This window comes from Furipterus horrens, unplaced genomic scaffold (assembly GCF_987537825.1).
Source record: "Furipterus horrens unplaced genomic scaffold, mFurHor1.1.pri manual_scaffold_2, whole genome shotgun sequence".
NCBI lineage: Eukaryota > Metazoa > Chordata > Mammalia > Chiroptera > Furipteridae > Furipterus > Furipterus horrens.
In genome coordinates this window covers 186,695,860-186,712,725 of record NW_028327172.1, presented here as the reverse complement: position 1 = coordinate 186,712,725, position 16,866 = coordinate 186,695,860, and the positions used below count along the sequence as shown (strand labels likewise).

The following is a 16,866-nucleotide window of genomic DNA, read 5'->3' as shown; positions in this document are numbered from 1 at the left end:
ATATAATAAAGCAGAACTTCCAAAACTTGGGGAAGGAAATAGACTTACAGGTCCAGGAAGCACAGAGTTCCAAAACAACTGGACCCAGGGAGAATCACTCCAAGACACATTATAATCAAAATGTCAAAAGTTAAAGATAAAGAGAGAATCTTAAAGGCAGCAAGAAAGAAGAAAAGAATCATGTACAAAGGGGTCCCAATTAGACTATCAGCTGACTTCTCAAGGGAGACCCTGCAGGCAAGAAGGGACTGGCAAGAAATATTCAAAGTAATGAAAATCCAAAACCTACAACCACGAATACTTTATCCAGCGAAGCTGTCATTCAGAATAGAAGGGCAGAGAAAGTGTTTCCAGGACAAAATAAAACTGAATGAGTTCATTAGATCCAAACCACTGTTATATGAGATGTTAAAAGGACTGCTTTAGAAAAAGGAGGATCAAAACTACGAACACTAAAATGAAAACTGCATCACAAGAAACAACAACAGAAGCTAGGGAATTGAAACAAAGGCAAACTAAATAGGCAATGAGAGTGGAAAAAGAACTATAGGTATGGGGAGCATATTGGGAGGAGGTCAGCAGGGAAGGGGAAGGGGGAGAGGGAGGGAGATGGTATAGGAATTAAGAAACATCGTAGGAGGGAATGGAATAGACAGAGAGAGGTTGAGAAGAACTATATGTACACCAATGGACATGGACTAAAAGGGGGGGACAAGGGGAGGAAGGGGGGCCACCGGGTGGAGGGGAGCAGAGGGAAGGGAAATTGGAACAAATGTAACACTGTAATCAATAAAACACATTTTAAAAAAAAGGAAAAAAAAAAAGAAAAAGAAAAGAAAATCCAGAATGGGTTTTTAAAATTATTTTTTATTTTAACAAAGCAAGACCAACTATATGCTATCCTATATAAGAGCTAAACTTTAACTATAAAGCCACAGATAGGTTGAAAATAAATGGATGGAAAAAGACATACTATGCAAAGAGTTAACGTAAGTTTCAGTGGGCTATATTAATATCAGATAAAATAGGTTTTAGAAAAAATTATTATGAGAAATAAAGAAGGTACTTCCTAATAACTGGGCTAATTTACTAGAAGAATATAGTAAAAAACATGGAAGCACTTCATGACAGAGCCTCAAAAGTACATGACGCTGGAACATTCTTCACCAATAAATGTAAATCAACCATATGCTATAATTCAAATGAACCTCAAAAATGTTACATAAGTAAAATAAATCAGGCACCAAAAACACATATTGTATGATTCCATTTATATGAAATGTTCAGAAAAGGCAAATATCTAAAGACAGAATGCAACTCAGTGGTAGCCTGGGGCTTGCAACAGAGATGATGTGCCAGATACAAGAGACCTTATTGGTGTGATAGAAATGTTTTTAAAGTGGACTATGATGATACTGCACAACTCATCAAATTAGTTTTTTAAAAAAACACTGAATGCATAAATTTATTGCATATAAATTATACCTTAAAGTTGTTTTTAAAAGTAAAACATTCACAAAGCAAAAACTGAAAGATTTAGAGAGAGAAATAAAACAATCCCACACTCATGGTTAGTTATTACCCCTTTCTCAGCAACTGACAGAAAAAGTGGGGATTAAGAAACACACAGAAGATCTGAATAACTCTATCAGCCACCAGGGTCTACTGACAGTTACAGAACACTACGTCCAACAACTGCAAAATACACATTCTTTCCAACTCAGTGGTTCTCAGCAAGGGCACAAGCCTTCCAGGAGACGTCTGGCAATGTCTGGAGACATTTTTGTGGTCACATCATGCAGGGTGTTACTGGCATCTAGCAGGCAGAAGTCATAAATGCTGCCAAACAACCTATAATGCACAGGGCAGCACCCCACAACAAAGAACGATCCGATCTTAAGTTCCAAGGTTGAGAGACCCTGTTTTCAAGTTCATTTAAGAGGACAGACTATGTGTTGGGATTAGAAACATGTCACAATAAATTTACAAAGGTTGAAATAATAGACTATATTCCCTAACCACAATAAAATTAAATTCTCAATCAATGAGATATCTAGGAAAATCCTACATATTTGAAAATTAAATAGTATACTTCTAAGTAATACATTGATCAAAGAAAAAAACTGCAAGAGAAAATTAGAAAATATTTTGAACTAATGACAACACCAAAAATTGTTGGATGCAGCTAAAGTACTGCTTAAAGGAAAATTTATAGCTTTAAATGTATATATTAATAAACAATAGAGCAGGGACTATCTTTTCTGTTTGTTCTAACTGCTATACTCTTAATAGCTAGAATAATTTTCAGCATGTAGTAGGTACCCAATAAATACTAAATGAATGAATAAATAACAAAACAAAAGGCTAAACAAACAGAAAATAAAGACATCTAAATGCCAACAGAGATATCTGGGTGACAGAATTGAATGATTTTCTTTTTATACATTCTGTTTTCTTAAAATCACCCACAGGTGTTTTTTTTTTTTGTTTTTTATTTTTAATTAAAGAAACCTCTTCTAGACCCAAATGGCCCTTCTCCAGGGGAAAAACAGTATTATAGCCAACTGAAACCATACATAATTTAGATAGCTAGGATCGGGTTCTACTAAACCTCTTGTAGCTGGAAAGGAGCAAAAACAAAGAAACATTGTCTCTCCTGTTAGATGGAAATCTTTTTCTCTACTTAGTTGTTTTAGGAGAGGGGGGAAAGGTAGAAATCTAATTAACTAACTGAATAAAGTTACTGTAACTTTCTCAATTCCCAATGCAAACTGCTTCCAGAATTAAGAGTGGGAGAAGGTACTTCTCAGGTGGACCAACCCTGCTGGGGAGATCAAAACAGGGCACTAAACTCTCCCAGTTGGATCTCTCTCTCCCTGCTCACACCGACAGAGTCAAAAGCAATGAGTGATCAAGCAATTTTTTTTTCCTTTCTCTCTTCCCAGAAAGGTGCTATAAAATAAAACCATTTTCTTCCCATCCACAAGGATCTCATCCTGGTCTAAGTGAAAATACGGCTTGTCTCCACAGAAACATATATATCACTAAAACCCCAATACTCTCAGCAGGTCCAGGCTACATCTTATTCTCCTTTCTTCTCCCCCACTTCTGGACATGGAGCTCCCCAAAAACTCTAGTTTAAGAAGGGTGGAAGAGACCCTACTTGCTTTTCTTCTTAATATAATAATTACATATCAATTAATAGCACAAATTAATTTCTAGAAAATACATATAAGTCATGAGCTCTGCTAAGTTTCTGAGTCATTAAAAAACATATTCAAATGTGCTTCTAAGTAAATTTGGAGACCCATTTCCTATAGTAAAAATGGTGACCAGGCAGGAGCCCTGTGCTATTCAGCCAGGAACTGAAAACCTGCTGGCTTAGAGCGGTGCCAAAAGGTGGGCTTCGGACAAGTGACAACTATAGCCCACCTGCATTCCAGGGATGCAGAATCACACCTGGCCACACCACCCACCCCATTCCTCCTCCGTGAGGGCTCAGAAGCTCTAATGGGTCAATTTTAACTTCCGCAGACAAAGCAAGAAGGAGCTATACACCACTGGTACTTAATGAAGCGGTTCTCAACAATCTTTGGCTCCAAGAACAGACAGAAATGTGTCTTAAGGCCACTGAGAAGCATGGAAAACCACGTTTGTGGAACAAAAACTCAGTTTAAATGGAAAGGAGGGAAATTAACAACAACAAAATTAAGCTCCAACTGGCCCTGCAAATCTTATGAAAAAAGTGGAGAACACCAAGGCTACTCTGCAAAACCCCCATGCCTCAGCTCTGACGTGTCTTGCTCAAGGTTATCTAGGAAAGTCATTACTGAATTACCCCCTTAAAACGGTCTCTCCAAGTTTATTGCAGAATGGAACTGTCTCCATAAATCCCACTGTTGACATTTGTACCGCAATCACAAGCAACATTTACAAAGGGTGAGACCCAGAAAAATATATATATATTGTTTTCTGAAAGCATGAAGGCTGGCATGATGAGTTTTCCACAATTGGAGGAAGTAGCAGCTAGGCAGCTACAATAGCAAGGCTCCCCAGGGGGCTAATTTGCTGCTCGGGATCTAGGGCAGTTTAATCCCACTATGAGATTTCACAAATGTGGGTCTTGGCAATTCTGACAGAAGCGCGGTCTAAAGGCTGCCTGCCCTGAGCAGAGGACATTACTCAAAGGGGGCCTGCGTTTCTCTTCCTGTGAGGGAAAACCTGAACGCTAAGGCTAAGTGTTCTTTTACAATAAGTCCTCAACATCTGACAGTAGTACAGAAGGAAAAATAAAGCTTGCAGGTTATGTATTTTCTTAGAAAGTAGAGTGCTTTCAAACAATTAGAGCTTTCTAAAAATGGAATGCATCTCAGGAGATTGAGTTCCTTGTCTCCAGCCACCCTCAGGGGGAGGGTAACCAACTGGCTATGATGACACAGAAGGACACAGAAGGAACTCAGGCACAGGGAGGAAGGATTAGGTGATTCCTATTTAGCTCAAGGGTCTAAGAAAATGAGGTGGTTATCCAAGAAACTCCAGGGGAAAAAACATTTGCCTCAAATCATCTAGTAATCATTTCAGGGAGGAATAAGTGTAAGAATAACTTTGATTGCCCCATCCTCCAGAAAGACATACCCACACACTCCCATTCACTTCCACAAACCAACTATAAATGGTTGGAATCCCATCAGCACAAACTATAGTTTCATCCAAAATTTTTGGATGAAATTTTTGGGCTCAGACTTCCCATCTATGGTAACCCTGCAGGAAATAACAGGCTAGGTAATAGCTTTTCAATACAAATATTTGAGATGCACTACATGCATTTGTTGGGATCAAATGACTGGAAGGAAGAAAGGAAGGAAGGAAGGCAGGGAGGGAGGGAGGGATGGAGGGAGGGAGGGAGGGAGGGAAAAAGAAAGAAAAAGAAGGAAAGAAGGAAAGAAGGGAAAAACGAAGGAAGGAAAGAAACAAAGGAAGGAAGAGAAAGAAAGGAAGAAAGGAAGGAAGGAAGGAAGGAAGGAAGGAAGGAAGGAAGGAAGGAAGGAAGGAAGGAAGGGAAGGAGGAAGAAAGAAAGAAAGAAAGAAAAGAAAGGACAAATTACAAATAAAACTGAGTCTCTCTTCTGAGCCTTCCTGAAAATCCACAGAGTACTGGAAGATGGATTTAGTAACATGTTTCTTTCAAAGACTAAAACAAAACAAGACATTTCATTGATCCAAGAAAAAGCAAGAGAGAAAAGTATAAAATAGGTGCGCTAAATAAAAACAAAGAGTAGGATGGTTAAACATACTGCCATTTACCACACATAATTGAACACCACCACAGATGCGCCCAGAATACGGGAAATTCTCCAGGACAAATAACCTGATTTCTTCAACAAATAAATTGCAAGGGAAAACATGGAGGAGGGATGAACTGTAGATTAAGACACAGACTGACCAAGTGCAATGTGTGGACCATGTATGTATCCAATGTGTGGACAATGTATATATTCTGCTTAAAAAAAAAAAAGAGAAAAGAAAGAAAACGTTTCAGGAAAACTTGAACAATTTATGAATGATGAGTTAAAGGAATTATTTTTAAAAGTAACAGCAGTTATCTTTTGAATAAAAGGATTTCTTACCTTTTAGAGATATAGATCAAAGTAATAAAGAAACTACAACTGAAATTAGATGTTTTCTGAGATTTGCTTAAAAACAGACCAGAGATGAACTAGACAGGCCAATGCGTTAACAATCACTGATCCCAAGTAATATACACATGGGGTTTATTATACTATTCTCATTCTGGATTCGTTTGAATTTTACTGGGATATAAAATACAAAGAACCAGAAGGAGAAAGGGAAGAAGGAAAGAGCTCTAGATAAATAAGTATGTGAAGAAAATGTTTTGGTAGGACACATATTTCAAAATGTTCAAGTGCTTATCTCTAGGCTAATGTGATCACAATTTTTAGAAAATGTTATAAATTTATCACCTAAAATTACTGGTAATTTTTAGTCTCTATTGCTTAGCTATGTTTTCTAACTTTCCTACAATGAACAAATCAGAAAGTTGATTCCATAACTGTTTAAAAGGACAGAAGACTGTCAAAAAAGCAAAGAGCCTGCCACCTAAATCCACATATCTTAACTACGTCTACGTCACAGCCCCTTTGCACGATCTAATGAAAGATATTGTCTCTGTCCTGAGGAAAAAATGCACATTCCTACAGAATTTTTCATACAATGTCAAGAAACTCTGAGACCCCTGATGAACCCATCATGGACTCCCTATGGTGTTATTGAATATAATAACAACAGCTGACATTTATTGCATACTACTTCCTTTGTACCAAGCATGATTCTAAGTGTTTTACAAATGTTACTTCATTTAATCCCCCAGCAATCCTATGAGATAGGCACTCTCATCACCTCCAATTTACAGAGGAGGTGAGGACAGGAAGGCAGAATAATATGCACAGGGTCCTATAGCTACTGAGCGGCTGAGCCAACATACAAACTTGCCACCTGACTTCAGAGCCGGGTTCTTCCTTTTTTTTTAGTTTTTAAAATGTATTTTAGAGAGAGGGGAAAGTAGGGATAAAGAGGGAAAGAGAATCATAGATGTGTGAGAGATCAGCTGCCTTTCACACGCGCCCCAAACGGGCCGGCAACCCAGGCATGTGCCCTGACTAGGAATCAAACCAGTGACCTTTGGCTAAACCAACTGAGCTACACCGGCCAGGGCTAGAGCTGGTTTCTAACTATCAGATCATGTGGCCACATATAGAATTAAATCAAATATACCTATCAAACATGACATCCTGAATCATATTCTGGAGGTCATATCTTCAAATTCAACTTACACTAAGTGTCTACCATGTGCCAGACTCACCCAAACATGTATGCTCACACAGCCCTCATAGCAGTGATGTATAGGACTTGCCCAAACACCCACTTAGCTGCTGTAGAATCAGGAGTCAAGCCTGTCTTCTGACTTCAAGTTCACCACACCACCCAGCTGATTTCCTTATGGTTGGAGAGATGGTCTAAGTCACACACGGCCTCCTTGTAACCAGAATCTTTTCAAGATCACTGGTGGAGGTCTAGTTCAACAGTTCAATTCGTGGACCCTAAAATTTGCTCAGGACGCAAAGCAATCCAGTTGTGGCGACATGCCCTCATCACGCCACGTTAGCCAGCTGAGACATCTTAGGTGGAGACATGCTTCCAAAAGTTTGCACCTGAGGTTCATATACATAAATAGGACTGTCTGCACATAGTGAAGACAACTGCCAGGTACTACAATATGATACCACTCTGACACCATGCTGCACTCACACACAACACGGCCTGTACAGGCAGGCAGAAGCAAATGACATGAACACCCAGGCAATGCTTACAGTTTCACAGTTCAAGCATCGGGTTTCATTGGTGAGCGTTCCCTGAAAAATCTCATGGACCCAGGTGAGTTCCGGTTTATTATTCTCCGCAGGTTCGTTCATGTTGCCATTTTTTAATTTCCCGTTTTGTTTCTCCTGTTTCTTCTCTTCCTGCAGGATGTCCGCAATAGTGTTTAGCAAATAATTTAAAAACTCGTGAGCATCCTGCTGCATGTAGTTATCAAAGAGATCTGGAAAGGAGAAGGTCATTATTTCAATCTCTGGTTCTTGAAAAGCAAATGAAAATGCTCAATTTTACATGCCACTCTTCAGGTTTTATACTGAAAGGATGGGCAGATATGGAATATATTCATCTCTATATTGCAACTACAGGAGGTAAGTTTGAAAAGAATTTTTGGTCATTTCCAGTTTTTACCACCCACCAAGAACTAAACTTCTTGTATTTCCCTAAAGTCATTCTGTAAATAAAAAGCCACCAAGATATTTTTAGTCTACAAAAAGAAAATAAAAATAGCAGAAGTTGCTTGATAAGTTCCCTGGTAAAATATCAATACTTAATATGATGTGACCACCAATGATCAATTATTTATTCTGTAATTCATCCAGAGCTACCGGGGTCTCTTCCCAGAGATCATATTATATCCTGGACCAGCCTGGAAGCAGCGGAAATGTAGCACAGAAGGGAGATGAGGGCTGTATGTGAGAACGTATCTATCTGATAGGGCTCTGAAACCAAATACAATTGCTTCCAGAAGCCCACTGCTGTTCCTTGCCATACGGACAATCTTGAGATGAATGCAGCTGTGAGGCTTCATTATTAATCATGTTCACAACGAGACTTGGGAGTGCACTGCCTCCTTCTCAGATTATTTTTATTCTGGTGTGTATAAACTACAACAACTTTAAAACACGGCAATCAAATTAAATGAGACTTTATTAAACAAACATCTAATTAACTCTGCGAATCTGGTGGAGTAAGGCTGAAATCCAGGATAAACACAAATAGCAAATATTTCTATAGTCAAAAAAATTACCAGTGCAAAACTTCTGGAATAACCTAGTCTTTACTGCCACTGCCCCACCCCCTACCCCAAAGAAAAGGTAGAAAAAGAAGGGAAAAATCAGGTAACAGCAGGACATTTTTATCGCATAAAGGTGATCAATGTAAGCTCCTTCAAATGTCTTAGGCAAATAAGAATCAGAGGTATTATTTTTAAAACAGACGCTCTAATTAGATAATGTGCATTTATTTTAATCACTTATGACAAGTTCATGAAATAGTACTATTTTATTCAATTACTGCATCAACCTATTTCTTCCAATCAGTGTCCTGCTTAGAAGGCTGCCTTGGGCAATTTTCCCTCTTACAATGACCTACCCAAGTTAAAAAAAAAAAAAAAAAACCTTCCAAATGTGAAGCAAATAAAAAGACCATCCCAAAATGAGATGACAAATCTGAATTTCTTCAGCATATTTTTAATCCAGTTTTTTGTTTTATGTATACTAAGTGGAAAAGGAGAAATAGCTTTTCTTTAAAAAATTATATTTGAGTATTGGCCATACTATTCTCCCTTGGGGGGGGGGGAGGGAAGAATTCATTCCGAGGATGCACAGAAGTGTCAATTCTCCTTCCCTCAGACCCTTTAACACGTACATCTCCACACCACTCACCATTCTCCTTTCTCAGCCGTGAAATGAACTTCTTTGGTGGGATCACACCAACCTTCTTCTTCTGCGTGGCGATGCTGTGGAAAAGGTCTGCCAGGCATGTCAGCAGGTTTTCCTTCTTTTTTTGCTGGGCCTTGTATGCCAGCACATTCTCCCGGAATGGCCGGCAGAAGTACAATGCTTGCAGCACGGAGTTACAGTAGCACGTGTTCCCGAACTGCCAAAGGACAACAGGCAGGCTTCAAGTCACGGTCTGGGGACAGGCCACCTCTGGACCGGGTTGGGAGACGGAGAGGGCCAGCCTCTACGAGCTGGCCTGGATGTCCCTATATCAGAGTCCTGCTCACTGGGTCAGAAAACTAGTAAACCACTGGAAGCACCGGTGACTGGCTGGTTAACAGGGAAATGAATACAAGTTTACATTAGCCCGGTCCCTCTCTAAAATGATCATAAGCACTCTGCTTCGATCGATCGATAGATAAATAAATAAATAAATAAATAAATAAATAAATAAATAAATAAAATCTAATGAGACCGTCTGGTGCTTAAAAAATAAAGAAAGAAGAAAAAATACACGACATAAGACAGGGACCCAGAAAGGCAGCTGGCTAAATAAAAGACACCACAGAGCAGAAGCTCCCAGGTGGCAAGAATAAAAATCCAGATCGAACAGAAACCCAGGGATGAGGAACCACTTGCTCAGGTGAACCAGCCTTCAGTGAACGGGGACTGGTTTTAGTTTTTCTCTTTCAAGATGCTAGTGCCCCTGCCCACTGGCTCCACACCACATTTCCTCTCTTCCTCCGGAGCCAGGGAGGCAGAGAGGGCCCTCCTTCAGCTCTGCCCCAGCTTCCTCCCTGTGACTCCTAAATTACCCTCGATCTTGTTGCTGCCAAGATGGCAATCCAATTCCACTTGGTTCCTGGTCGCCCACAATCAGATGAGGGCTCTCACAGAAATATTTTGTGCTCTCAAACCCCACAGACACGCACATGCTGATTAAAGAGGGAAAAGTCGTCACCTCACTGGTTTCTACTGATTGGAAAACCAACTCTGTGGACCAACACAGCGGAGATGATCACTTTAGAATTTTTGCTACACAGTGAAATGAAAAGGAAAAAATGCTAAGGAACTCACAAGATTAACATCACTGATAACAAAATGCTGTGTAAGATTAAAACAGAACATGAGCGTCTTCTAAGGATTAGTTGCCGGTCTGTGTGCCGTTTACCCAGGAGCCAGACAGAAGGGCTTGCCACACTTACCCTGACGTTTCTAGGGGTGCTAAGATACAACAGTTCCTGTTTTTACATGTTTTAATCTAGTTGGACACAATTTTGTAAGAGGAGACAAACCTCTTTTTAAAGAAAAGCTGGAATTTTCATGAATTACCATTGGAAGTGAACATAAAGCTATTAATAAATTTAGATCTCACAACACTCCCACAAACTAGGAAGGGGCCTTACTTCTTTTTCCCCCAAAGTCTGCATTTGTATTTTTCTAAGCCAGGGCAAAATTCCCACAGCTTGGATAACTATCTTCATAGAGCTTAATCAGAGGCCTGTCTGTGCACAGTGGCTGAAAAAAATTTGTATTAAAATTAGGAGTATTTCATCAGCACAATGCCCTATATTCCAGTCCTGCAGCCTTCCTTCCTTCATTCTTTTCTCTTTGACACAATGTCTTGCCTTTACCCAAATACCCTGCAAATGCGCTTGGTCTTGATCCAGTGGACAACTCCTGGGGAAAAAAAGAAACTAACATTTACCAAGCATCTACAGTGGACCTCAGCTTCATGTCAAGGTCTTCAATAGCAGCTCTGATTGATCCTTCACTATAGACCACAAGGTACAGATGGGGAAAAGGAGGCTCAGAGAGGTTGAGTGACTTGCCCAAGATCACACAGCTAGTGAAAAGCATAGGCAGCACTCAGACTTAGGCCTGTATTACTTTGAAGCCAATATTCTATGATACCACAGGCAGCATTTACATGCAGAGAGTATTTCCAGCCTCCCCAGTGGAAATTATGACCTATAATACCTGGGCACTGACTAAATGCTCAGAGCAGTTGTTCCAGAAAACAAAGCACTTATGAGTTAACACTTGATGTCAGTTTAAAGCTCCACCTCGAGAAAGGATCGGGTGAGGAAGAAAGCTCACAAAGATGGTGGGTGATACGGCCTTACTGCTTGATTAAAATCAACGTATCCAGGAAGCGGAGTCTGGTAAGTGGCCATACGGAAGGGAGCTATTGCTGAGCACGGGTAAAATGAGGCCTAGAAATTCTGACAGAAACCCGTGCTTCGGGTACCGCCACCAAGTTATATTGTTAAACAGGTACTGGTGATGAGCTGGTAACACTTTCAAAATGCTGATTGTACTGGGACTGAAACAAAGACTGCCTGAGGAGCCTTTATTTATCCAGAAGGTCAAGGGAGAATATATAAAAGCAGGTTCAGCTACAGAAGTTAATAAAATCCCCTCTGAAAGTTACATGTACAAAGGAGATCCTTTAAAATACAGGTGGAAAAAAACGAGAACCTGACCCAGTAATGCAGTAATGAAACCCTTCTTTCTGAGACAACTCATACTTTCAAAAACTGGACTAAAGTTCCCCCTCCTTGCCACTTCTAGTAACTGAAGAGCATGAACAATTGTCTAAAAATTGTTGATGAAAATGGCAGTGGAGTTGCTTCAAGTACTCTAAAATATTTGATAAAAATAATCCATGTTTTAAATACTTACGTTGACCAATCCGAAGTAGTGTTCATTGATTGGAAACTGCTCTGGGCCAATGTCTTTTTCCAGAGCAGAGGCATTGGTGCCCTGAAAGAGGAAAAGAAAAAAAGCTCTGCTGCATGTAAAACAGACGAGGAAGTCAAGCGAAGCCGAGAGGCCACTGGAGGCAGCACCTCCCTGGTGGGCCGCGCGGGGGTTGGTAATGTAGCTACTGTTCCTGCTGAAAGAAAAGGTGTCAGAAGTGAACCAGCCATGAATCCTCTCCTCAGCCAGCTAACCATCCCCAAACCTGTTCAACCTGCCGTCATTTATCTTCTGCTGGGGAAGGGGGGGTTGAGAAAGGCGAATGAGCACCCTAACATCAGGAGCTTCTGAAGAGAACATTCGAAGCTCAGGTAGCGGTGGCAGCTTTCACAGTATTCAGCCGTGTACAGAATCGTGCCATCACTGTTACAGGAGAATGAGCAGCAGAGGGGAATAAAGGCAGGACCCTCACCACTGCGGACTAACAAAGAACTTCATAGGGGAGGCTAGAAGCAGGGGGAGATGTGTCTCATCCACGGACTCAGCAGTCCTGGGCCTGGTCTGATACTGCCAGGTGCTCCAACATCACAAGAAACACCATGTTAGCCAGGGGGGAGTGAAGTCCTTGAAGGTCTATGTATCCTTTCCACTATCTGGGAAAGAAAGCTTCTGAAACTTTGCTTTCATCTCAACGCCTGGAAGGGAGTCAGTCCACAGTGCCCAAAGAAAAATCCCATAAAACAACGTTAATTAACTGTCTACCTCTGGTCACTATCTGTTTCACAGGGAGTCCCTAATGGTTACAGAGGGAGCCCATAAATAACTTTGGGTAGCTGCCCCAACTTTAATTAACTGCCTCGCTTCACTTATGTGTTTTACAACAAGATTAACAATAGAGTCTGGAGCAAGATAAAGATGCGGGCCAAAAGACCCTCACACATACCTGAGTTTGGGTAGTCACACTCCCCTGAGAAAAGCTGGCACCACTTTTATCCATCAATCAATATGTAACTTCTTCACCACCAGCCTGCCTACTATGTAAGGCCTCGGAACAAAGGACTCACTCTCTTGGCTCTCTAGCCACTGGGCTTTTGGCCACACTAGGACGAGTTTGCCACTCTGACCTTTGGCCAGCCTTGCTTTTGCTCTCCCATTCACTAATAAACCGCATGCACACTAATAGGCTCGCTGATCTGTAATTCTTTATTGCGTCGGCGAGAAGAACCAGGATTTCTCCAGTAACATCACTTTGAAAGTCAATTTCTTCATACTGATAAAGATTTGTCACACACCTACTATGTGCTGGGCACCATTCTAGGCTCTCATAATAGGACAGCAAACAAAGCAGACACAGATGCCTGCTCTCAGGGAGTTCACACTTTAGTGGAGGAAGACAGAAAAAGCAAGTACACTGGTATGCACAGTAGAGACAAAAAGTAGGAAATGAGGGCAGGAGCTCCAAGGAGAATGGGTTGAAGGAGACATGGTGGAGGGGGTAGTAGAAGGTGGATAGATGCAGCTTTAAATAGGGTGGTCAGAGAAGACCTTACTGAGAAAGTAAAATGTCCAAGGAATATTGTAAATAATGGAGAAATACAATTTAAAACCTAATAGTTCCCCAATGCATCAAATTGGTAAGCCATGTGAACTGCTCCAACTGGGGAACTCCTACCATGTGCCAGGGGCTGCGCTATTTCTTCTCACAACAATCCTACAAGGTAAGTCCTATTTTAATCCTCATTTAACAGACAGGTACATATGGCTCAGAAGGGTTAAGAATCTGTCCCAGGACCACAGTGGCAGAGGTGGGACTAGAACCTGGCAGTTAAGACTTGGGAGCCCACGATCTTCCGATCTTCCCCAAATGCTATGCAGAGCAATCTTATCAAAGAAAACCACTTCACGAGCCCCACTAATGGCCAGGGGTCATGGGCAAAACCATGTTGCCCACCATGCCTCCCAGGGCCTGAGTGAGTTCGCTGGGATTAGGAAATGTGACCAAGTTCAGTCAGAGGAGGTAAGGCGTTTGTGGGTGGATAGGACCAGGTCTCAGTGCACCGAGGCTCAGTCCTACAGGCCTCTGGTGTTCTCTGGCTATCCCAGAAGATAGGTATTTTAAAAAGAAAGAGACTCTTATATTTTATGTTTTAAAAATCTGTTGTTGCTACTTATTCTGGACTAATATAATTAGAATCTGTCACAGGAAGAATTGGCCAAAAGGTGGGCTGAGAACCAGTCAAAATGGTCACATGTCAATAAGCACCATTAAATGGAAAATAACCCAAATTCTATGCAAAGAGAACCACAGCAGAATAGCACATTCCACCCCCTTATCATAACACCCTCTGTTTTCCCTTGTTTTCTAGGTCCACATACTGTCCCACCCATCTACATTCCTTTACCCTTCGTCCGAGACTCTGAATTCGCTGGTCACCTGTGTGTGCATGCGCGGGTTTCATCACCTTCACAACAATGCAACCCCACCAACAAAGCTGAATTCTTAAAATGATACTTCTCATAATACAGCAGGATTTTATGGTATAGACAAAAATCACTAAAAATGTTCAATAAAGCTACATCTCAATCATAGATCCCTGTAAAGAATGCACATGAAATACACCCACAGCCACTTTTGAGGTAACATTAGTACATATGGCTTACAGCCCAGAAGGAATGTCAGATGGACAAGTATTGCACATGACAACAGGTCTCATTACACCTTTCTTTATGACCTAGCCATATATTCAAGTTAATCCATGATTTTTGCTACTTGGGAAATATTAAGTTGAGCCTGCTTTTTTCTACCTGCCTTAATATTCTCCCATTGAAGGGGACATTGGAGAAAGGTGTGATGACTTACGTAAGGACAGAGACCCGGGGGGCAGTGTTTAGAGAGAAACCCTGTCAAAACGTCTGTCCTCCTGTGGCCTGGGCCTCCCAGCACTGCACAGACTCCTTCCTTTCTCCCTGTCTGGGATGACCCCCACTCACAGAAGGTACCTTTACGTCCTACCTCCTGCCAGCATCCTGCGCGGTCTCAATACCACGTGGAGGAGCTGTCCCACACACTGCTTTCTTAGCAACTTGGTGCCCTCTTTCCCAGCTGTCTCTTGTTCCACTTTGGCTGCCCACTCCCCAAGATGCCCTGGACCTGGTGACGCCCTAACACCCACCCAGGCTCCGTGCTGCCTGACTTCCTAAAGCCCTCCCACCACAGCTGTACACACCCCACCAGAACCTCTTACTCCTCCACTTCCTTACTCAGCTTAGGGTCCACAGATCATGATTTCAGCTCCTCTTGTAAACATCCCTTACCCCCTGTCCTTGGCCACACAACCTAGCAAAACAAAAAACAAACAAACAAACAAACCAGTAAGAACCAAAGTATCGACCTTTTCTGAATATACACCCAGACAGATGTGCAACGTGCAGGGGAAACAGTCACTCGACTAAGCTCACTGAATTCACTAGAGTTCACCAAATTCAAGTGGCCCTCAACATGTCCCACATTCCAACAATGTTTCTCTAGTGCACTCATTCTCTGCTCCACGATGACTATTTCCAGCTTTCCCCAAGCTCCTCAAAACTTCAGCACCCCTACTGCCCTTCTCAGTGGCCTCACAACAGGAAAAAAAAAATTTTTTTAACCAGAAGTCCCTTGCGTTCACACTGCCGCAGCTTCAAACTTCTGTGCCTCCTCTGTTTATGACAGAGAGCTCTCTTTTGTCTGAGATCGACCTCTCCTCTACTATTAAATCCTTCCCATCAGAACTGAGCATGCTTAAGTGTCTCTCCTATTAAAAACACATACCTACTCTCCCTCACGCCTCCCCCACTTCCCACCTTTTCTCCCCTCTCCCTCACAGCTAAGCTTCCTTAAAAAACTATCGGTTCTGAAACATTTACAAATGTTACAGATGATTTCTAAGATTTGTTTCAAATGATCCAATGGTGAAGTGGGCATAAAATTGTGTTGTTGAAGCTCAGGGGTGGGTAGGTGAGACTCAGTATACTGTTCTGTTTCTACTTTTACATATACGTGCACAGGCAGAATAATGGTCTCCCAAAGACGTCCACGTCCTAATCCCCAGAATGTATGAAAATATTACCCACAAGGCAAAGAGAAACTTCATTTGCTAATCAGCTGATGTTAAAATAGGGAAACTGTCCTGGATTACCAATGTCATCACAAGCATTCTTAGAGGTGGGAGACAGAGGCAAATGAGAGATCAGGGTGATGCAATGTGTGAGGGGCTCAACTCGCTGCTGCTAATTTTGAAGATGGAAAAAGGGGGCCAGGAGCCAAGGAACCCAGGCAGCCTCCAGGAGCTTAAAAGGCAAGAAGACAGGAAGAACACAGCCCTGCACCACCTTCACTTTAGCTCAGGGAGACCCATTCAGGTTTCTGACCACCAGAACTGTAAGATAACACATTTGTACTGTTTAAGGGATAAAGTTAAGGGGAATTTGTTACAGCAGCAGCAGGAAACTAATTCTTCAAATGTGATATTTTCCATGTTATTCTTTAAGACTTGTCTCTACTTCCTCTCCTCCACAACTCCCCTCAAAACCGCCCTGTCTAGATTCTACCCTAACTCCATCCCTGGTGAGCTCCAAACACTGCCCAGTCCAGGGGCACCTTTAACTGTTGGCTTTCTCCACATGCAGAGGCCAGCCTTCCTCCCTCTCCACAAGCCACTCTGTGGGGTCCAGGCAATAACCGTTCCCATGGCCACAGTCAGCAGCCCTGTGCAGAACATTTCCAACTCTTTCTCTCCGTGTCCCTGAAACCTGACTTCTGCGCTCATTCAGACTGGATGAATACTGACATTTGCACTTGTCTGTCTCACAGGCCGTCACAATCAATCTACCCAAAACTAGAGCTTGCATCTTTCCTTCCCCCCAAAACCGATTCTTTTCCTGGTGTTTCCCCGTTCGGTGCATGCCAATGCCACCTTTTCCTGGCAAGAAACCTCGGGGTCATGCCCAACATTTCCCTCTGCACTCTGCACGCATCCATCACACTGTCTAATCATTCACTCTCCTT

General features: G+C 41.8%; 1 protein-coding gene across 2 annotated transcripts in view; it reads right to left on the bottom strand.

Annotated features, from left to right (window-relative positions):
* Positions 1-16,866, bottom strand: part of USP46 (ubiquitin specific peptidase 46) — a 56,223-nt gene that overhangs the window by 19,151 nt on the left and 20,206 nt on the right. For both annotated transcript variants that reach the window (XM_090266892.1, XM_090266893.1), the window contains exons 2-4: positions 11,802-11,882; positions 9,060-9,273; positions 7,389-7,618 (exon numbers count right to left, since the gene is read on the bottom strand). In XM_090266892.1, coding sequence (XP_090123018.1) covers positions 7,389-7,618; positions 9,060-9,273; positions 11,802-11,882 — 525 coding nt within the window. The remainder of the gene's footprint in view (positions 1-7,388; positions 7,619-9,059; positions 9,274-11,801; positions 11,883-16,866) is intronic.